General features: G+C 42.5%; 5 protein-coding genes across 15 annotated transcripts in view; all 5 read left to right on the forward strand.

The window, feature by feature from the left end:
- Positions 1-23,581, forward strand: part of LOC306777140 (protocadherin gamma-C5-like) — a gene marked incomplete at its 5' end in the record, with an annotated part of 227,308 nt that overhangs the window by 136,485 nt on the left and 67,242 nt on the right. For 2 of the 11 annotated variants that reach the window (XM_079268138.1, XM_079268127.1), the window contains one exon: positions 10,910-13,324. The exons of 5 other annotated variants lie outside the window; for them this stretch is intronic. In XM_079268138.1, the coding sequence (XP_079124264.1) occupies positions 10,910-13,324 (2,415 nt within the window). Of the gene's footprint in view, positions 1-10,909; positions 13,325-17,132; positions 19,548-20,147; positions 22,533-23,581 lie in introns of those variants that run through there. 4 more of the 11 variants (XM_079268137.1, XM_079268126.1, XM_079268142.1 and 1 more) reach the window with 2 other exon arrangements.
- On the forward strand, positions 1,599-4,013 carry LOC306777155 (protocadherin beta-16-like; the record flags this gene model as incomplete). Its single annotated transcript, XM_079268162.1, has 1 exon — positions 1,599-4,013. The coding sequence occupies one exon, from the start codon at positions 1,599-1,601 to the stop codon at positions 4,011-4,013; it is 2,415 nt and encodes an 804-aa protein (XP_079124288.1).
- On the forward strand, positions 4,695-7,124 carry LOC306777152 (protocadherin gamma-A1-like; the record flags this gene model as incomplete). The annotated part of the gene is made up of 1 exon (XM_079268159.1): positions 4,695-7,124. The coding sequence occupies one exon, from the start codon at positions 4,695-4,697 to the stop codon at positions 7,122-7,124; it is 2,430 nt and encodes an 809-aa protein (XP_079124285.1).
- LOC306777151 (protocadherin beta-16-like) lies at positions 7,799-10,228 on the forward strand (the record flags this gene model as incomplete). Its single annotated transcript, XM_079268158.1, has 1 exon — positions 7,799-10,228. One exon carries the CDS (start codon positions 7,799-7,801, stop codon positions 10,226-10,228), a length of 2,430 nt encoding a protein of 809 aa, XP_079124284.1.
- Positions 14,022-16,451, forward strand: LOC306777153 (protocadherin gamma-A1-like; the record flags this gene model as incomplete). Its single annotated transcript, XM_079268160.1, has 1 exon — positions 14,022-16,451. The coding sequence occupies one exon, from the start codon at positions 14,022-14,024 to the stop codon at positions 16,449-16,451; it is 2,430 nt and encodes an 809-aa protein (XP_079124286.1).

Here is a 23,581-nt window from a genome sequence, read left to right on the forward strand (position 1 = left end):
CTCCTGACTTACTGTAATATTCTCCTAAAATTCTGATTGCATATTTGTCATCTATGTTTCCCTTGTAAAGACAATGTTTTCTTCAAGTCTGCAGCTGTTGTTTGGTTTTGAAGCGTAACTAAGTTCAACAAGTGTAGCGACTAAGTAACAGACGCATAATGTGCTTATGTGTCAACTAGATTTATCAGAGAATGGATTTTAATGAGCCAACAATTTGGAAGTTTGTTTTGATTTGAATCCTGACTTTTTGTCAGCAGCAAGTTTGCTATAAACTTTTGTAATTCTAAAATGGGGTGCATGTATTGATTAAGAACCCGAAAGTGCTGTGTTAAGACAATAATTACTCGAAGCTTTTTTTATTGTTTACTTTTGATTAGCTCTTTATAGTCTTGTGTATTTTAATAGAATATTTGACATTGGAATATATGGCTTGTATTGGTCTGGAAATCTCCTTCATGTTGAATAAGAATCATCATTTCCAAAATGGCAATCTTTCTTTAGCCTGCTTCTTTACAACTGCGACATTATCACATCATTTGTCATAAAATCCATGGGTTCTGCCTATTTGTAAATATTATTGTGCATTCAGCACCAGTGTCATGGACAGCGCTATCTAGATAGGGAAAAGACACACCAGTGTAACAGGCAAAGCATTATGGCCCATTATTTGCAGCGTCCCTTTCCTGAAGATTCTTCCACCTCGTGTGTGAATGTACATTTTTGTGGCATATTACTGTTGCTAAAGATTGGGTTAACTAATTCAGGTGAACATTTTCAGTTGCATTACTTATCAGCTTGGTCCTGGTCATATACCTGACAGGACTGAAAGAAGAGTTCCAGCTGGAAAATAAGTTTTATAAGCTGCTGAGGGATGGCAAATTATTTTTCTTCCCAGTGGTCATTGTATTATCCCAGCAGCGAAAAAGGCCAATTAAAAATAGTATAATATTTTTTATAAGGGTCATTGAGACCCCCATTCCTCAAATGGATTTGTAAGAGAAGAATTGCTTAAACATATAATCATATCTGTCTTCATTTAAAATGGGACACTTCAGTTAATATTAAGTTAGTATTGATGAGACTGGTACTATTTTACGATTAAACTGTTTCTGATCAACTCGACACCCTTTTATTCTTTGTTCTTAAATCATTACACTCTTGATTGAAGAAACTAACAACTGAGCTCCCAACATATTTATACACATGAGGCCTATTAATTGAGCAGTTCACTTTTTTTTCACAAGTAAAGCATGGCTTTGTTGTCTTTGTAATGACTTAAAGTCCGATGTATTTCTTCATATTGAACCTCATACTGCATTGTGTAGTTTCCTGCAGTGCAATTGTTTGGACACTCAGGGCCGCTGTTGGCCAATGTAGAGCCAAGCCCCATCATTTGTTACATTAAACAGAGAAAGAGACACCCATACTGCACATAAGCTCCGTTGCAGACACCGGGAGATATCCGCGCTGAGACTCATCTATTTTTGATTCAAGCATCACGAAGATAATTAATCTTCATCGGGAACCCTTTGTAATAGACGGACCTTAACGCTTTGGAATACAAATTTGTACGTCTACAGTATTTTGTCGAATTTAAAATGTCGGACAGAACAATGAGACGGCAAGTACTGTTGTTTATTTCGCTTCTTTCACTGTGCTCAGTGTTTGGGCAGGTCACCTACTCCATTCCCGAGGAAATGTCAAAAGGCTCTCTTGTTGGGAACATAGCGCAGGATTTAGGTTTAGATGTGAAAAGATTGAAGACCGGTAAAGCTGGCATATATACAGAGGACAATGCAGAATACATCGCTCTGAATAAAGACAGAGGAGTCCTGCTTGTGAAAGAGAGAATCGACAGAGAGGCGCTCTGTGGACAGACAACACCTTGCGCTTTACATCTTCAAATAACGCTGGAAGACCCGATTGAATTCTTTACTGTTACGGTCCAAATTAATGACATTAACGATAATATACCCAGCTTCAAAAAGGATGAGATGAAATTTAGGATTAGTGAGTCGGCCGTGATTGGAGCAAAATTTGTGCTAGAAAGGGCTTTGGATCTGGATGTTGGTGTGAACGGATTGCAGGGTTATTTGCTAAAACCTACAGACAATTTTAAACTGAAGCTCCAAAATCAGCAAGATGGGAGTAAAAAGGTAGAGATGGTTTTGCAAAAACATCTCGACCGAGAGGCTCAAGACCACCTCTCTTTAACTCTCACAGCTACCGATGGTGGAGATCCTCAGCTGTCGGGAACAATGCGAATTGAAATTTCAGTGCTAGATGCGAATGACAATGCCCCCGTATTTACGCAGGAAGTATATAAGGTTACTACAACGGAGACTGCTCCGAAGGGCACCATTTTGAGTACCGTTAGTGCTGTAGATGCAGATCAAGGGTCAAATGGAAAGGTGTCATATTCAATAACAAACACGTTGGATGATGTCCCTGTTATGTTTCAAATCGACGAAGAAAATGGCGTGGTAGCTTTATCTGGGAACCTAGATTATGAAAAGGCACATCACTATGAAATACACGTCCAAGCTAGTGATGATGGAGGACTCACAGATTCGTGTAAGATTATTGTTGAGGTGACCGATACGAACGACAATCACCCATCTATTAATATCATGTCTAAAACAAATTCAATATCAGAGAATTCTAGGCCAGGAACCGTGGTTACAATATTTAATGTTCAAGATCCTGACTCTGGAGATAATGGCAAAGTTGCGTGTAACATCGAAGAGCAAATGCCTTTCCTGATGAAAACAACGTCGAAAAAATTCTTTAGCCTCGTAACAGACAGTGAATTAGACAGAGAGACAGCCTCCCAATATAATATCACGGTGACCTGCTCTGATGAGGGAGTGCCCTCCCTCTCCAGCAGCGTCACTCTCACCTTACAGATCTCTGATGTGAATGATAATGCGCCTGTCTTTGAGAGGAGCTCATATGAGGCCTACATTGTAGAAAACAACACACCAGGTCTCTCTATATTCACAGTGAAAGCCAGAGACGCTGACTGGAACCAGAACGCCCGTGTTTCTTACATGCTGGAGGACTCCTCTGTTAACGGAGTGCCAGTCTCCTCATATGTGTCCGTTAGTGCTGATAGTGGAGTCATCCATGCAGTGCGCTCTTTTGACTTCGAGCAGATCAAAGACTTCCACTTCCGCGTCAAAGCGCAGGATGGAGGCTCCCCTCCACTCAGTAGCAATGTGACTGTGAAAGTAATGATCCAGGACCAGAACGACAACCCTCCTCAGGTTCTGTACCCAGTCCAGACTGGAGGCTCTCTGGTGGCTGAAATGGTGCCTCGTTCAGCAGATGTGGGCTATCTGGTCACTAAAGTGGTGGCTGTTGATGTGGACTCTGGACAGAATGCCTGGCTCTCCTATAAACTGCAGAAAGCCACAGACAGGGCGCTGTTTGAAGTGGGCTTACAGAATGGAGAAATAAGAACTATCCGCCAAGTCACTGATAAAGATGCTGTGAAACAAAGACTGACTGTGATAGTGGAGGACAACGGGCAGCCCTCTCGTTCAGCTACAGTCATTGTTAACGTGGCGGTGGCGGACAGCTTCCCTGAAGTGCTGTCTGAGTTCACTGACTTTACACAAGACAAGGAGTACAATGACAACCTGACTTTCTACTTAGTGTTGGCTTTGGCTGTAGTTTCCTTCCTCTTCATCACGTGTTTAGTGGTTATTATATCAGTGAAGATCTACAGATGGAGACAGTCTCGCGTCCTGTGTCACTCCAATCTCCCTGTGATTCCGTATTATCCACCACGTTACTCAGACACTTTGGGGACAGGGACTCTCCAACACGTGTACAACTACGAGGTGTGCAGGACGACTGACTCCAGGAAGAGTGACTGTAAGTTTGGCATAGCCGGTAGTCAGAACGTGCTGATAATGGACCCCAGTTCTACAGGAACGATGCAGCGGATACAGAGTGAGAAGAGCATCCTGGATGAACCAGACTCTCCTCTAGAGGTTGGCATACTTTAATAGTTATAATGTTTAATTGTAATGCAAATTGAAGTTATGTTCCTTGTAGTCAAGGCAGCTGCTTATCGTGGAAATCAGAAGATCACTATGTATTAATACCTTTGAAGTTTAGGAATTGCCACAATATTCCTTTTTAGCACCATGGCCAGCGACACTTAACACTGCTACCAAAAGTGAATATACTCATATGCTGTGTTTTTATTGTTTTTATGAACTTCGTACCGCCTATTCATATATATAATAATTCAAAAACATTTTTTGTAGTCACATCATTCAAACATTAAATTGCTTGAACACGATAGTATCAAATGATATATTGTGTAAAATACAAATATCCAGAGTTAATGGCCAGCTATTCTCTGACTGTGAAGCCTCTTGATTAACATTGATTTTACTCTGAACTGTTTCTCTCTGTTGTAATATGTATTTTCAACTCAGAGGGTCGCTGTTGGCAAGCGTGTTGCCATTTAATGATATGTTATTTCTTTGTCTGTGTCCTGCCCCTTCGTGTACATACAGAGGACATAATCAGAGATAGACAGAATACTCAGTCCGCGCTCATGAGACACCATGTGAGGAATTGTATAACTGGATATTTAGTTTTGCTCCTAATACTTGGAGTGTGGACCATTTTTTGTTTTCTACCTTCACATTGACTGCTTTGGGAATGATTTTGATTTAATGGTGCAGGAAACCACTACGGAGAGAACAATGAGACGGCAAGTACTGTTGGTCCTCTCGGTGCTATGTCTCAGCTATGTGCTCGGGCAGGTCAGCTATTCCGTTCCTGAAGAAATGGCGAAAGGTTCTGTCGTTGGTAACATAGCGCATGATTTAGGTTTAGATCTCAAAAGGCTGAAATCAGGTAAAGCTCGTGTCTATACGGGAGGCAGCGTAGAATATATCGGGCTGAATAAAGAAAGAGGAGTCCTTTTTATCCAAGAGAGGATAGACAGGGAGGCTTTATGTGGAGAGGCGACGCCTTGTGCTTTACATTTCCAGTTGATTCTGGAAAATCCAATGGAACTGTTTCGTGTAACAGTGGAGATCACCGACATAAACGATAATACACCAACTTTTACAAATGCAGAAAAACGCTTTGAAATCAGCGAGGCCGCTGTGATTGGATCGAAATTTGTATTAGAGAAAGCAATAGACTCTGACATTGGGATGAATGGTTTACAACAATACTCACTTGCTCCCACTGATAACTTTGTATTGAAACTCGAAAATCAGGCAGATGGCAGTAAAAAAGTCGAGATGGTTCTGCAGAAGCCTCTTGATCGAGAAAAACAAGAATACGTTTCGCTGTTATTAACTGCTATAGACGGAGGAGAGCCGCAGATGTCAGGGACAATGCGGATATTTGTGAATGTATTAGATGTGAATGACAACGCACCTGCATTCGCTAAACCGCTGTACAGAGCAAAAATACTAGAAAATTCTCCAAAAGGCACCAGCGTAACGACTGTAAGTGCATCTGATAAAGACATTGCCGTCAACGGAGAACTATCATATATCATAGCTACCAGCAAACGTCTTATATCTGAACTGTTTAATATCAATTCGAAAACTGGTGAAATTATTCTAGTCGGTGAAATAGATTATGAAAAGGCAAAATTGTATCAAATTGATATTGAAGTTGTAGACAGCGGGGGACTCTCTGATTCCACAAAGGTATTAGTTGATATTGTTGATATAAATGACAATAATCCTCATATAAACATTGTTTCTAAATCAGAGTCCATATTAGAGAACTCCCCTCCGAACACTGTTATAGCGATGTTAAGTGTAAATGATCCAGATTCAGAGAATAACGGAGATGTAGAGTGTAGTATAGACAGTAACATTCCCTTCAAAATACAAACAACGTTGAATGGATTTTATACTTTAGTTACAGAGGTAGCTTTGGATAGAGAGACAGCCTCCCAGTATAATATCACGGTGACCTGCTCTGATGAGGGAGTGCCCTCCCTCTCCAGCAGCGTCACTCTCACCTTACAGATCTCTGATGTGAATGATAACGCGCCTGTCTTTGAGAGGAGCTCATATGAGGCCTACATTGTAGAAAACAACACACCAGGTCTCTCTATATTCACAGTGAAAGCCAGAGACGCTGACTGGAACCAGAACGCCCGTGTTTCTTACATGCTGGAGGACTCCTCTGTTAACGGAGTGCCAGTCTCCTCATATGTGTCCGTTAGTGCTGATAGTGGAGTCATCCATGCAGTGCGCTCTTTTGACTACGAGCAGATCAAAGACTTCCACTTCTGTGTCAAAGCGCAGGATGGAGGCTCCCCTCCACTCAGTAGCAATGTGACTGTGAAAGTAATGATCCAGGACCAGAACGACAACCCTCCTCAGGTTCTGTACCCAGTCCAGACTGGAGGCTCTCTGGTGGCTGAAATGGTGCCTCGTTCAGCAGATGTGGGCTATCTGGTCACTAAAGTGGTAGCTGTTGATGTGGACTCTGGACAGAATGCCTGGCTCTCCTATAAACTGCAGAAAGCCACAGACAGGGCGCTGTTTGAAGTGGGCTTACAGAATGGAGAAATAAGAACTATCCGCCAAGTCACTGATAAAGATGCTGTGAAACAAAGACTGACTGTGATAGTGGAGGACAACGGGCAGCCCTCTCGTTCAGCTACAGTCATTGTTAACGTGGCGGTGGCGGACAGCTTCCCTGAAGTGCTGTCTGAGTTCACTGACTTTACACAAGACAAGGAGTACAATGACAACCTGACTTTCTACTTAGTGTTGGCTTTGGCTGTAGTTTCCTTCCTCTTCATCACGTGTTTAGTGGTTATTGTATCAGTGAAGATCTACAGGTGGAGACAGTCTCGCGTCCTGTGTCACTCCAATCTCCCTGTGATTCCGTATTATCCACCACGTTACTCAGACACTTTGGGGACAGGGACTCTCCAACACGTGTACAACTACGAGGTGTGCAGGACGACTGACTCCAGGAAGAGTGACTGTAAGTTCGGCATAGCCGGTAGTCAGAACGTGCTGATAATGGACCCCAGTTCTAGAGGAACGATGCAGCGGATACAGAGTGAGAAGAGCATCCTGGATGAACCAGACACTCCTTTAGAGGTCAGAAAACTTTAATAGTTATTATGTTTAATTTTGGAAATTTAAGTTATGTTCCTGGTGTTCAAGGCAGCTGCTTATCGTGGTAATCAGAAGATCACTGTATATAAATACCTTTGAAGTTTAGGAATTGCCACAACATTCCTTTTTAGCACCATGGCCAACGACACCACTGCTACCGAAAGTGAATATACTCATATGCTGTGTTTTTATTGTTTTTATTAACTTCGTACCGCCTATTCATTTATATAATAACTCAAAAACATTTTTTGTCGTCACATCATTCAAACATTAAATTGCTTGAACACGATAGGATCAAATTATATATTGTGTAAAATACAAATATCCAGAGTTAATGGCCAGCTATTCTCTGACTGTGAAGCCTCTTGATTGACATTGATTTTACTCTGAACTGTTTCTCTCTGTTGTAATATGTATTTTCGACTCAGAGGGTCGCTGTTGGCAAGCGTGTTGCCATTTAACTAGATGTTATTTCTTTGTCTGTGTCCTGCCCCTTCGTGTACATACAGAGGACATAATCAGAGATAGACAGAATACTCAGTCCGCGCTCATGAGACACCATGCGAGGAATTGTATAACTGGATATTTAGTTTTGCTCCTAATACTTGGAGTGTGGACCATTTTTTGTTTTCTACCTTCACATTGACTGCTTTGGGAATTATTTTGATTTAATGGTGCAGGAAACCACTACGGAGAGAACAATGAGACGGCAAGTACTGTTGTTCCTCTCGGTGCTATGTCTCAGCTACGTGCTCGGGCAGGTCAGCTATTCCGTTCCTGAAGAAATGGCGAAAGGTTCTGTCGTTGGTAACATAGCGCATGATTTAGGTTTAGATCTCAAAAGGCTGAAATCAGGTAAAGCTCGTGTCTATACGGGAGGCAGCGTAGAATATATCGGGCTGAATAAAGAAAGAGGAGTCCTTTTTATCCAAGAGAGGATAGACAGGGAGGCTTTATGTGGACAGGCGACGCCTTGTGCTTTACATTTCCAGTTGATTCTGGAAAATCCAATGGAACTGTTTCGTGTAACAGTGGAGATCACCGACATAAACGATAATACGCCCACTTTTACAAATGCAGAAAAACGCTTTGAAATCAGCGAGTCCGCTGTGATTGGATCGAAATTTGTATTAGAGAAAGCAATAGATTCTGACATTGGGATTAATGGTTTACAACAATACTCACTTGCTCCCACTGATAACTTTGTATTAAAACTCGAAAATCAGGCAGATGGCAGTAAAAAAGTCGAGATGGTTCTACAGAAGCCTCTTGATCGAGAAAAACAAGAATACATTTCGCTGTTATTAACTGCTGTAGATGGAGGAGAGCCGCAGATGTCAGGGACATTGCGGATATTTGTGAATGTATTAGATGCGAACGACAACGCACCTGCATTCGCTAAACCGCTGTACAGAGCAAAAATACTAGAAAATTCTCCCAAAGGCACCAGCGTAACGACTGTAAGTGCATCTGATAAAGACATCGGTGTGAACAGAGAAGTATCATATCTAATATCGACCAGCGAACGTGTTTTATCTGAACTGTTTAATATCAATTCCAAAACTGGTGAAATTGTTCTAGTCGGTGAAATAGATTATGAAATGGCAAAAATGTATCAAATTGATATTGAAGTTGTAGACAGCGGGGGACTCTCTGATTCCACGAAAGTTATAGTTGATATTGTTGATATAAATGACAATAATCCTCATATAAACATTGTTTCTAAATCAGAGTCCATATTCGAGGACTCACCTCCAAACACTGTTATTGCGATGTTAAGTGTAAATGATCCAGATTCAGAGAATAATGGAGATGTAGAGTGTAATATAGACAGTAACATTCCTTTCAAAATACAAACAACGTTGAATGGATTTTATACTTTAGTTACAGAAGTCGATTTAGACAGAGAGATCGCTTCTCAGTATAATATCACGGTGACCTGCTCTGATGAGGGAGTGCCCTCCCTCTCCAGCAGCGTCACTCTCACCTTACAGATCTCTGATGTGAATGATAACGCGCCTGTCTTTGAGAGGAGCTCATATGAGGCCTTCATTGTAGAAAACAACACACCAGGTCTCTCTATATTCACAGTGAAAGCCAGAGACGCTGACTGGAACCAGAACGCCCGTGTTTCTTACATGCTGGAGGACTCCTCTGTTAACGGAGTGCCAGTCTCCTCATATGTGTCCGTTAGTGCTGATAGTGGAGTCATCCATGCAGTGCGCTCATTTGACTACGAGCAGATCAAAGACTTCCACTTCCGAGTCAAAGCGCAGGATGGAGGCTCCCCTCCACTCAGTGGCAACGTGACTGTGAAAGTAATGATCCAGGACCAGAACGACAACCCTCCTCAGGTTCTGTACCCAGTCCAGACTGGAGGCTCTCTGGTGGCTGAAATGGTGCCTCGTTCAGCAGATGTGGGCTATCTGGTCACTAAAGTGGTGGCTGTTGATGTGGACTCTGGACAGAATGCCTGGCTCTCCTATAAACTGCAGAAAGCCACAGACAGGGCGCTGTTTGAAGTGGGCTTACAGAATGGAGAAATAAGAACGATCCGCCAAGTCACTGATAAAGATGCTGTGAAACAAAGACTGACTGTGATAGTGGAGGACAACGGGCAGCCCTCTCGTTCAGCTACAGTCATTGTTAACGTGGCGGTGGCGGACAGCTTCCCTGAAGTGCTGTCTGAGTTCACTGACTTTACACAAGACAAGGAGTACAATGACAACCTGACTTTCTACTTAGTGTTGGCTTTGGCTGTAGTTTCCTTCCTCTTCATCACGTGTTTAGTGGTTATTGTATCAGTGAAGATCTACAGGTCGAGACAGTCTCGCGTCCTGTGTCACTCCAATCTCCCTGTGATTCCGTATTATCCACCACGTTACTCAGACACTTTGGGGACAGGGACTCTCCAACACGTGTACAACTACGAGGTGTGCAGGACGACTGACTCCAGAAAGAGTGACTGTAAGTTCGGCATAGCCGGTAGTCAGAACGTGCTGATAATGGACCCCAGTTCTACAGGAACGATGCAGCGGATACAGAGTGAGAAGAGCATCCTGGATGAACCAGACTCTCCTCTAGAGGTTGGCATACTTTAATAGTTATAATGTTTAATTGTAATGCAAATTGAAGTTATGTTCCTGGTGTTCAAGGCAGCTGCTTATGGTGTAAATCAGAAGATCACTATGTATAAATACCTTAGAATTTTAGGAATTGCCACAATATTCCTTTTTAGCACCATGGCCAGCGACACTTAACACTGCTACCGAAAGTGAATATACTCATATGCTGTGTTTTTATTGTTTTTATTAACTTCGTACCGCCTATTCATATATATAATAACTCAAAAACATTTTTTGTAGTCACATCATTCAAACATTAAATTGCTTGAACACGATAGTATCAAATGATATATTGTGTAAAATACAAATATCCAGAGTTAATGGCCAGCTATTCTCTGACTGTGAAGCCTCTTGATTAACATTGATTTTACTCTGAACTGTTTCTCTCTGTTGTAATATGTATTTTCAACTCAGAGGGTCGCTGTTGGCAAGCGTGTTGCCATTTAACTAGATGTTATTTCTTTGTCTGTGTCCTGCCCCTTCGTGTACATACAGAGGACATAATCAGAGATAGACAGAATACTCAGTCCGCGCTCATGAGACACCATGTGAGGAATTGTATAACTGGATATTTAGTTTTGCTCCTAATACTTGGAGTGTGGACCATTTTTTGTTTTCTAACTTCACATTGACTGCTTTGGGAATGATTTTGATTTAATGGTGCAGGAAACCACTACGGAGAGAACAATGAGACGGCAAGTACTGTTGTTCCTCTCGGTGCTATGTCTCAGCTATGTGCTCGGGCAGGTCAGCTATTCCGTTCCTGAAGAAATGGCGAAAGGTTCTGTCGTTGGTAACATAGCGCATGATTTAGGTTTAGATCTCAAAAGGCTGAAATCAGGTAAAGCTCGTGTCTATACGGGAGGCAGCGTAGAATATATCGGGCTGAATAAAGAAAGAGGAGTCCTTTTTATCCAAGAGAGGATAGACAGGGAGGCTTTATGTGGACAGGCGACGCCTTGTGCTTTACATTTCCAGTTGATTCTGGAAAATCCAATGGAACTGTTTCGTGTAACAGTGGAGATCACCGACATGAACGATAATACGCCAACTTTTACAAATGCAGAAAAACGCTTTGAAATCAGCGAGTCCGCTGTGATTGGATCGAAATTTGTATTAGAGAAAGCAATAGATTCTGACATTGGGATGAATGGGTTACAACAATACTCACTTTCTCCCACTGATAACTTTGTATTGAAACCTGGAATGCAGGCAGTTGGAAGTAAAAAAGTCGAGATGGTTCTGCAGAAGCCTCTTGATCGAGAAAAACAAGAATACATTTCGTTGTTATTAACTGCTATAGATGGAGGAGAGCCGCAGATGTCAGGGACAATGCGGATATTTGTGAATGTATTAGATGTAAACGACAACGCACCTGCATTCGCTAAACCTCTGTACAGAGCAAAAATACTCGAAAATTCTCCCAAAGGCACCAGCGTAACGACTGTAAGTGCATCTGATAAAGACATCGGTGTGAACGGAGGACTATCATATCTAATATCGACCAGCGAACGTCTTTTATCTGAACTGTTTAATATCAATTCGAAAACTGGTGAAATTATTCTCGTTGGTGAAATAGATTATGAAAAGGCCAAAAATTATGAAATCGATATTGAAGTTGCAGACAGCGGGGGACTCTCTGATTCCACAAAGGTATTAGTTGATATTGTTGATATAAATGACAATAATCCTCATATAAACGTTGTTTCTAAATCTGACTCTATTTTAGAGAACTCCCCTCCGAACACTGTTATAGCGATGTTAAGTGTAAATGATCCAGATTCAGAGAATAATGGAGATGTAGAGTGTAGTATAGACGGTAACATTCCCTTCAAAATACAAACAACGTTGAATGGATTTTATACTTTAGTGACAGAAGGTGATTTAGACAGAGAGATCGCTTCTCAGTATAATATCACGGTGACCTGCTCTGATGAGGGAGTGCCCTCCCTCTCCAGCAGCGTCACTCTCACCTTACAGATCTCTGATGTGAATGATAACGCGCCTGTCTTTGAGAGGAGCTCATATGAGGCCTTCATTGTAGAAAACAACACACCAGGTCTCTCTATATTCACAGTGAAAGCCAGAGACGCTGACTGGAACCAGAACGCCCGTGTTTCTTACATGCTGGAGGACTCCTCTGTTAACGGAGTGCCAGTCTCCTCATATGTGTCCGTTAGTGCTGATAGTGGAGTCATCCATGCAGTGCGCTCTTTTGACTACGAGCAGATCAAAGACTTCCACTTCCGAGTCAAAGCGCAGGATGGAGGCTCCCCTCCACTCAGTAGCAACGTGACTGTGAAAGTAATGATCCAGGACCAGAACGACAACCCCCCTCAGGTTCTGTACCCAGTCCAGACTGGAGGCTCTCTGGTGGCTGAAATGGTGCCTCGTTCAGCAGATGTGGGCTATCTGGTCACTAAAGTGGTGGCTGTTGATGTGGACTCTGGACAGAATGCCTGGCTCTCCTATAAACTGCAGAAAGCCACAGACAGGGCGCTGTTTGAAGTGGGCTTACAGAATGGAGAAATAAGAACGATCCGCCAAGTCACTGATAAAGATGCTGTGAAACAAAGACTGACTGTGATAGTGGAGGACAACGGGCAGCCCTCTCGTTCAGCTACAGTCATTGTTAACGTGGCAGTGGCGGACAGCTTCCCTGAAGTGCTGTCTGAGTTCACTGACTTTACACAAGACAAGGAGTACAATGACAACCTGACTTTCTATTTAGTGTTGGCTTTGGCTGTAGTTTCCTTCCTCTTCATCACGTGTTTAGTGGTTATTGTATCAGTGAAGATCTACAGGTGGAGACAGTCTCGCGTCCTGTGTCACTCCAATCTCCCTGTGATTCCGTATTATCCACCACGTTACTCAGACACTTTGGGGACAGGGACTCTCCAACACGTGTACAACTACGAGGTGTGCAGGACGACTGACTCCAGAAAGAGTGACTGTAAGTTCGGCAGAGCCGGTAGTCAGAACGTGCTGATAATGGACCCCAGTTCTACAGGAACGATGCAGCGGATACAGAGTGAGAAGAGCATCCTGGATGAACCAGACTCTCCTCTGGAGGTTGGCATACTTTAATAGTTATAATGTTTAATTGTAATGCAAATTGAAGTTATGTTCCTGGTGTTCAAGGCAGCTGCTTATCGTGGAAATCAGAAGATCACTATGTATAAATACCTTAGAATTTTAGGAATTGCCACAATATTCCTTTTTAGCACCATGGCCAGCGACACTTAACACTGCTACCGAAAGTGAATATACTCATATGCTGTGTTTTTATTGTTTTTATTAACTTCGTACCGCCTATTCATATATATATAATGCCTCAAAAACATTTTTTGTCGTCACATCATTCAAACATTAAATTGCTTGAACACGATAGTATCAAATGATATATTGTGTAAAATACAAATATCCAGAGTTAATGGCCAGCTATTCTCTGACTGTGAAGCCTCTTGATTAACATTGATTTTACTCTGAACTGGTTCTCTCTGTTGTAATCTGTATTTTCAACTCAGAGGGTCGCTGTTGGCAAGCGTGTTGCGATTTAACAAGATGTTATTTATTTGTCTGTGTCCTGCCCCTTCGTGTACATACGAGGACATAATCAGAGATAGACAGACTACTCAGTCCGCGCTCATGAGACACCATGCGAGGAATTGTACAACTGGATATTTAGTTTTGCTCCTAATACTTGGAGTGTGGACCATTTTTTGTTTTCTACCTTCACATTGACTGCTTTGGGAATGATTTTGATTTAATGGTGCAGGAAACCACTACGGAGAGAACAATGAGACGGCAAGTACTGTTGTTCCTCTCGGTGCTATGTCTCAGCTATGTGCTCGGGCAGGTCAGCTATTCCGTTCCTGAAGAAATGGCGAAAGGTTCTGTCGTTGGTAACATAGCGCATGATTTAGGTTTAGATCTCAAAAGGCTGAAATCAGGTAAAGCTCGTGTCTATACGGGAGGCAGCGTAGAATATATCGGGCTGAATAAAGAAAGAGGAGTCCTTTTTATCCAAGAGAGGATAGACAGGGAGGCTTTATGTGGAGAGGCGACGCCTTGTGCTTCACATTTCCAGTTGATTCTGGAAAATCCAATGGAACTGTTTCGTGTAACAGTGGAGATCACCGACATGAACGATAATACGCCCACTTTTACAAATGCAGAAAAACGCTTTGAAATCAGCGAGTCCGCTGTGATTGGATCGAAATTTGTATTAGAGAAAGCAATAGACTCTGACATTGGGATGAATGGTTTACAACAATACTCACTTTCTCCCACTGATAACTTTGTATTAAAACTCGAAAATCAGGCAGATGGCAGTAAAAAAGTCGAGATGGTTCTACAGAAGCCTCTTGATCGAGAAAAACAAGAATACATTTCGCTGTTATTAACTGCTATAGATGGAGGAGAGCCGCAGATGTCAGGGACAATGCGGATATTTGTGAATGTATTAGATGCGAACGACAACGCACCTGCATTCGCTAAACCGCTGTACAGAGCAAAAATACTGGAAAATTCTCCAAAAGGCACCAGCGTAACGACTGTAAGTGCATCTGATAAAGACGTCGGGGTCAACGGAGAACTATCATATATCATAGCTACCAGCAAACGTCTTATATCTGAACTGTTTCATATCAATTCGAAAACTGGTGAAATTGTTCTAGTCGGTGAAATAGATTATGAAAAGGCAAAAATGTATCAAATTGATATTGAAGTTGTAGACAGCGGGGGACTCTCTGATTCCACAAAGGTATTAGTTGATATTGTTGATATAAATGACAATAATCCTCATATGAACATTGTTTCTAAATCAGAGTCCATATTAGAGAACTCCCCTCCGAACACTGTTATAGCGATGTTAAGTGTAAATGATCCAGATTCAGAGAATAATGGAGATGTAGAGTGTCGTATAGACGGTAACATTCCCTTCAAAATACAACCAACGTTGAATGGATTTTATACTTTAGTTACAGAGGTAGCTTTGGATAGAGAGACAGCCTCCCAGTATAATATCACAGTGACCTGCTCTGATGAGGGAGTGCCCTCCCTCTCCAGCAGCGTCACTCTCACCTTACAGATCTCTGATGTGAATGATAACGCGCCTGTCTTTGAGAGGAGCTCATATGAGGCCTTCATTGTAGAAAACAACACACCAGGTCTCTCTATATTCACAGTGAAAGCCAGAGACGCTGACTGGAACCAGAACGCCCGTGTTTCTTACATGCTGGAGGACTCCTCTGTTAACGGAGTGTCAGTCTCCTCATATGTGTCCGTTAGTGCTGATAGTGGAGTCATCCATGCAGTGCGCTCTTTTGACTACGAGCAGATCAAAGACTTCCACTTCCGCGTCAAATCGCAGGATGGAGGCTCCCCTCCACTCAGTAGCAACGTGACTGTGAAAGTAATGATCCAGGACCAGAACGACAACCCTCCTCAGGTTCTGTACCCAGTCCAGACTGGAGGCTCTCTGGTGGCTGAAATGGTGCCTCGTTCAGCAGATGTGGGCTATCTGGTCACTAAAGTGGTGGCTGTTGATGTGGACTCTGGACAGAATGCCTGGCTCTCCTATAAACTGCAGAAAGCCACAGACAGGGCGCTGTTTGAAGTGGGCTTACAGAATGGAGAAATAAGAACAATCCGCCAAGTCACTGATAAAGATGCTGTGAAACAAAGACTGACTGTGATAGTGGAGGACAACGGGCAGCCCTCTCGTTCAGCTACAGTCATTGTTAACGTGGCGGTGGCGGACAGCTTCCCTGAAGTGCTGTCTGAGTTCACTGACTTTACACAAGACAAGGAGTACAATGACAACCTGACTTTCTACTTAGTGTTGGCTTTGGCTGTAGTTTCCTTCCTCTTCATCACGTGTTTAGTGGTTATTATATCAGTGAAGATCTACAGATGGAGACAGTCTCGCGTCCTGTGTCACTCCAATCTCCCTGTGATTCCGTATTATCCACCACGTTACTCAGACACTTTGGGGACAGGGACTCTCCAACACGTGTACAACTACGAGGTGTGCAGGACGACTGACTCCAGGAAGAGTGACTGTAAATTTGGCAGAGCCGGTAGTCAGAACGTGCTGATAATGGACCCCAGTTCTACAGGAACGATGCAGCGGATACAGAGTGAGAAGAGCATCCTGGATGAACCAGACTCTCCTCTAGAGGTTGGCATACTTTAATAGTTATAATGTTTAATTGTAATGCAAATTGAAGTTATGTTCCTTGTAGTCAAGGCAGCTGCTTATCGTAGAAATCAGAAGATCACTATGTATAAATACCTTAGAATTTTAGGAATTGCCACAACATTCCTTTTTAGCACCATGGCCAGCGACACTTAACACTGCTACCGAAAGTGAATATACTCATATGCTGTGTTTTTATTGTTTTTATTAACTTCGTACCGCCTATTCATATATATAATGCCTCAAAAACATTTTTTGTAGTCACATCATTCAAACATTAAATTGCTTGAACACGATAGGATCAAATTATATATTGTGTAAAATACAAATATCCAGAGTTAATGGCCAGCTATTCTCTGACTGTGAAGCCTCTTGATTGACATTGATTTTACTCTGAACTGGTTCTCTCTGTTGTAATCTGTATTTTCAACTCAGAGGGTCGCTGTTGGCAAGCGTGTTGCCATTTAACGAGATGTTATTTCTTTGTCTGTGTCCTGCCCCTTCGTGTACATACAGAGGACATAATCAGAGATAGACAGACTACTCAGTCCGCGCTCATGAGACACCATGCGAGGAATTGTATAACTGGATATTTAGTTTTGCTCCTAATACTTGGAGTGTGGACCATTTTTTGTTTTCTACCTTCACATTGACTGCTTTGGGAATGATTTAGATTTAATGGTGCAGGAAACCACTACGGAGAGAACAATGAGACGGCAAGTACTGTTGTTCCTCTCGGTGCTATGTCTCAGCTATGTGCTCGGGCAGGTCAGCTATTCCGTTCCTGAAGAAATGGCGAAAGGTTCTGTCGTTGGTAACATAGCGCATGATTTAGGTTTAGATCTCAAAAGGCTGAAATCAGGTAAAGCTCGTGTCCATACGGGAGGCAGCGTAGAATATATCGGGCTGAATAAAGAAAGAGGAGTCCTTTTTATCCAAGAGAGGATAGACAGGGAGGCTTTATGTGGAGAGGCGACGCCTTGTGCTTTACATTTCCAGTTGATTCTGGAAAATCCAATGGAACTGTTTCGTGTAACAGTGGAGATCACCGACATAAACGATAATACGCCCACTTTTACAAATGCAGAAAAACGCTTTGAAATCAGCGAGTCCGCTGTGATTGGATCGAAATTCATTTTAGAGAAAGCAATAGATTCTGACATTGGGATGAATGGGTTACAACAATACTCACTTTCTCCCACTGATAACTTTGTATTAAAACTCGAAAATCAGGCAGATGGCAGTAAAAAAGTCGAGATGGTTCTGCAGAAGCCTCTTGATCGAGAAAAACAAGAATACATTTCGTTGTTGTTAACTGCTATAGACGGAGGAGAGCCGCAGATGTCAGGGACAATGCGGATATTTGTGAATGTATTAGATGTAAACGACAACGCACCTGCATTCGCTAAACCGCTGTACAGAGCAAAAATACTGGAAAATTCTCCAAAAGGCACCAGCGTAACGACTGTAAGTGCATCTGATAAAGACATCGGCGTCAACGGAGAACTATCATATGTCATAGCTTCCAGCAAACGTCTTATATCTGAACTGTTTCATATCAATTTGAAAACTGGTGAAATGATTCTAGTCGGTGAAATAGATTATGAAAAGGCAAAATTGTATCAAATTGATATTGAAGTTGTAGACAGCGGGGGGTTATCTAATTCCACTAAAGTTATAGTTGATATTGTTGATATAAATGACAATAATCCTCATATAAACGTTCTTTCTAAATCAGAGTCCATATTAGAGAACTCCCCTCCCAACACTGTTATAGCGATGTTAAGTGTAAATGATCCAGATTCAGAGAATAATGGAGATGTAGAGTGTAGTATAGACAGTAACATTCCCTTCAAAATACAAACAACGTTGAATGGATTTTATACTTTAGTTACAGAACTTGATTTAGACAGAGAGATCGCTTCTCAGTATAATATCACGGTGACCTGCTCTGATGAGGGAGTGCTCTCCCTCTCCAGCAGCGTCACTCTCACCTTACAGATCTCTGATGTGAATGATAACGTGCCTGTCTTTGAGAGGAGCTCATATGAGGCCTACATTGTAGAAAACAACACACCAGGTCTCTCTATATTCACAGTGAAAGCCAGAGACGCTGACTGGAACCAGAACGCCCGTGTTTCTTACATGCTGGAGGACTCCTCTGTTAACGGAGTGCCAGTCTCCTCATATGTGTCCGTTAGTGCTGATAGTGGAGTCATCCATGCAGTGCGCTCTTTTGACTACGAGCAGATCAAAGATTTCCACTTCCGCGTCAAAGCGCAGGATGGAGGCTCCCCTCCACTCAGTAGCAATGTGACTGTGAAAGTAATGATCCAGGACCAGAACGACAACCCTCCTCAGGTTCTGTACCCAGTCCAGACTGGAGGCTCTCTGGTGGCTGAAATGGTGCCTCGTTCAGCAGATGTGGGCTATCTTGTCACTAAAGTGGTGGCTGTTGATGTGGACTCTGGACAGAATGCCTGGCTCTCCTATAAACTGCAGAAAGCCACAGACAGGGCGCTGTTTGAAGTGGGCTTACAGAATGGAGAAATAAGAACGATCCGCCAAGTCACTGATAAAGATGCTGTGAAACAAAGACTGACTGTGATAGTGGAGGACAACGGGCAGCCCTCTCGTTCAGCTACAGTCATTGTTAACGTGGCGGTGGCGGACAGCTTCCCTGAAGTGCTGTCTGAGTTCACTGACTTTACACAAGACAAGGAGTACAATGACAACCTGACTTTCTACTTAGTGTTGGCTTTGGCTGTAGTTTCCTTCCTCTTCATCACATGTTTAGTGGTTATTATATCAGTGAAGATCTACAGGTGGAGACAGTCTCGTGTCCTGTGTCACTCCAATCTCCCTGTGATTCCGTATTATCCACCACGTTACTCAGACACTTTGGGGACAGGGACTCTCCAACACGTGTACAACTACGAGGTGTGCAGGACGACTGACTCCAGAAAGAGTGACTGTAAGTTCGGCAGAGCCGGTAGTCAGAACGTGCTGATAATGGACCCCAGTTCTACAGGAACGATGCAGCGGATACAGAGTGAGAAGAGCATCCTGGATGAACCAGACTCTCCTCTAGAGGTTAGAAAGATGATGCATCACACACGCCATCCCGAACTTCTTGAAATCATTCATCTTGTATTTAGTGAGTTTGTGCGGCCCTTTCTTTTTCAGCACCATGGAGAGCAACATGGTGTGTTTTAAAGGCGTGTTGTGTTATTCAGTGTGACAGAAAAGGGCCCCCATACTTTGCATGTTGTTGATGTCTGTTGAAATGCTTATATTTACTTTAAATTGTATTGTAATTAAGCTTTTTTTTAAAGTGGATCACGATTGCAATTTAATTCCAACCTTGATTCGTTATTGTCAGCCTTTTCACCTCTCTTCTTACACATGTTCTGCAGTTTTGCTTTCTGAACTGAAGGGGCCGCTGTTGCCTAGTCTGTTGACGTATATTTACAGCAGTAACGCCTCTTCATTTCGATGTGTTAGAGAGAATGGGCAGACGCAGATCACATTGTCTTCTGTAGAGGGATATATGTACACGACAAGGCATAACGTTCATCTTTTCGCTTCAAATTTGAGGATTGTATTTGTTCCACTTTTAATTTGAATGAGCGTCCATTTTTCTGACGGATTTTACAAGGTTGCGGTTTCTTCTTGCCGAGATAATTTCAAACAATGAGACGGCAAGTACTGTTGTTTATCTCGATCCTCTCTTTTAGTTTAGTCTTCGGCCAGGTCAGCTACTCTATTCCAGAGGAAATGGCGAAAGGCTCTTTGGTTGGTAATATAGCTCAGGATTTAGGTTTAGACGTCAAACGATTGAGGTTAGGTCACGCTCGTGTTTATTCTGGTGATAGCAGAGAATACATCGAGTTGAATAGCGAAAGAGGAGTCCTCCTTATCAAAGAGAGAATAGACAGAGAGGCGTTGTGCGGTGATACGACACCGTGTGCTGTGCATTTTCAGATTGTGTTAGAGAATCCTATGGAATTTTACAGTGTGACGGTTGAAATTACAGATATAAACGATAACGCACCAACCTTTGAAAAAAACGAAATAAAATTCATCATTAGCGAGTCTGCAGTTGTCGGGGCCAAATTTGATTTAGACAGAGCGGTTGATTTAGATGTAGGGACTAACACTCTCCAAAGCTACGTTCTCAAGCCAAGTGATCATTTTTTACTTAAACTGCACAACCAAGCTGATGGTACGAAGAACGTTGAGATGATCTTACAAAAACCTCTGGACAGAGAGAAACATGAGTTAATTTCTTTGGCGTTGACGGCTGTAGATGGTGGACAACCACAGATGTCAGGAACAATGCAGATCCTCATCACCGTGTTAGATGCCAATGACAATGCACCTGTTTTTACACAGCCGATGTATAAAGGCAGTATAGCTGAGAATGCTGCAAAGGGCACGATCGTTACCACTGTGAGTGCTTCCGATGCTGATCATAAATTAAATGGTAAAATATCGTATTCAATCACAAACACTTTAGATGACGTCAGACACATGTTTGATGTAAATGAGGACAGCGGTGAGCTTAGGTTGACTGGACAATTGGATTATGAAAAGAAACAAAACTTTCAGATAAATGTCCGCGCAAGGGATAACGGGTGGCTGACTGATTCTTGTAAAGTGATTGTCGATGTCGTCGATATGAATGACAACGAACCACTGATTAAAATCATGTCTAAATCAGCTGTTATATCAGAGAGCGCAAAACCCAACACAGTCGTTACAATGATTAACATCCAAGACCCAGACTCAGGTGAAAATGGTAAAGTTCAGTGTTTTATAAGTGAGAATATTCCTTTCGTTTTAAAATCAACTTCAAATAATTTCTATAGTTTAGTTACTGACAGTGATTTAGACAGAGAGACAGCCTCTGAGTATAATATCACGGTGACCTGCTCTGATGAGGGAGTGCTCTCCCTCTCCAGCAGCGTCACTCTCACCTTACAGATCTCTGATGTGAATGATAACGCGCCTGTCTTTGAGAGGAGCTCATATGAGGCCTACATTGTAGAAAACAACACACCAGGTCTCTCTATATTCACAGTGAAAGCCAGAGACGCTGACTGGAACCAGAACGCCCGTGTTTCTTACATGCTGGAGGACTCCTCTGTTAATGGAGTGCCAGTCTCCTCATATGTGTCCGTTAGTGCTGATAGTGGAGTCATCCATGCAGTGCGCTCTTTTGACTACGAGCAGATCAAAGATTTCCACTTCCGCGTCAAAGCGCAGGATGGAGGCTCCCCTCCACTCAGTAGCAATGTGACTGTGAAAGTAATGATCCAGGACCAGAACGACAACCCTCCTCAGGTTCTGTACCCAGTCCAGACTGGAGGCTCTCTGGTGGCTGAAATGGTGCCTCGTTCAGCAGATGTGGGCTATCTGGTCACTAAAGTGGTGGCTGTTGATGTGGACTCTGGACAGAATGCCTGGCTCTCCTATAAACTGCAGAAAGCCACAGACAGGGCGCTGTTTGAAGTGGGCTTACAGAATGGAGAAATAAGAACTATCCGGCAAGTCACTGATAAAGATGCTGTGAAACAAAGAGTGACTGTTATAGTGGAGGACAACGGGCAGCCCTCTCGTTCAGCTACAGTCATTGTTAACGTGGCGGTGGCGGACAGCTTCCCTGAAGTGCTGTCTGAGTTCACTGACTTTACACAAGACAAGGAGTACAATGACAACCTGACTTTCTACTTAGTGTTGGCTTTGGCTGTAGTTTCCTTCCTCTTCATCACGTGTTTAGTAGTTATTGTATCAGTGAAGATCTACAGATGGAGACAGTCTCGCGTCCTGTGTCACTCCAATCTCCCTGTGATTCCGTATTATCCACCACGTTATTCAGACACTTTGGGGACAGGGACTCTCCAACACGTGTACAACTACGAGGTGTGCAGGACGACTGACTCCAGAAAGAGTGACTCTAAGTTCGGCAGAGCCGGTAGTCAGAACGTGCTGATAATGGACCCCAGTTCTACAGGAACGATGCAGCGGATACAGAGTGAGAAGAGCATCCTGGATGACCCAGACTCTCCTCTAGAGGTTAGAATTTGCTATCGAAGTCACTCTCTAATTCCCTTTCCTCTTATCTTCAACACCTTGGAGAGCAACATGGTTTACATATTCAAAACCATTTTCTTTTCAAGTTAAATTTCCATTGTCTCTTATAATAAGTATTACGTTTTTGTTGTATTGACTGGGAAAGGACTGTATATTTTTACTGTGGTTCATTAAAAGTTGTGGCCACCAGGGGGCATCGATCAGAATGCACTCCAGACGAGATGTTCCTTTTGAGAGGTTTATTGACAATAGTCAAACAAGCAATGCGTGTGGTTCTGAAACAGACATACATGAAATAAGAATTAGTAAATACCTCGATGCAACATTGGTTTCTAAGTAGGACATACAGGGACAGAATACAGGCCGCGATAAACCCCAGTGAGCATTTTTTGGTTCAAAAGACGTTTAAAAGACGTCTATGCCCGACGTTGAAAAAACGTTCAAAAGTGAAGGTTTTTTCGCCGACTATTTGTAGACGTTGAACAGACGTTCACGCTTAGACCAGATTTAAACGTGATTTGCAATACTATAATTTTTCGTCCTCTACATTGTGCTAATACTAATATATCATGATTTAGAGGCTTACTAAGAAACCACATCCACATTTATCAGTTGAAAGCCAGTATTGGACATCACGTTGATATCTGGTCTAAACGTGAGCGTTGAATCAACGTCTACAAATAGTCGGCTAAAAACCTTTCACTTTTCACCGTGTATTAACCGTGTATTCAACCTCACCGTGTATTCAACGCCGAAATGCTTACAGTCCTTCTGGGTATAGAACACATCAACAGTTTCCACTTACAGGACAAAAGACCAAGTGACACAGCAACAGTTCATTTGTATTTATTAAAGCACAATATAAATATAACAATGTTCTTTATATCAAAACATAATCTCCTTTTCCTTCTTTAAATGTCGTTTTCAAAGCCACACAGGAGCCTGTTTCAGGAGATCAGGAGATATTTTCAAGCTGGACATCTGTAAATAAAATAAGTATTAAAAAACAAATTGACTTAGACCAGTTTTGA

Source organism: Melanostigma gelatinosum (genome assembly GCF_949748355.1).
Source record: "Melanostigma gelatinosum genome assembly, chromosome: 5".
Taxonomy (NCBI): Eukaryota; Metazoa; Chordata; class Actinopteri; order Perciformes; family Zoarcidae; genus Melanostigma; species Melanostigma gelatinosum.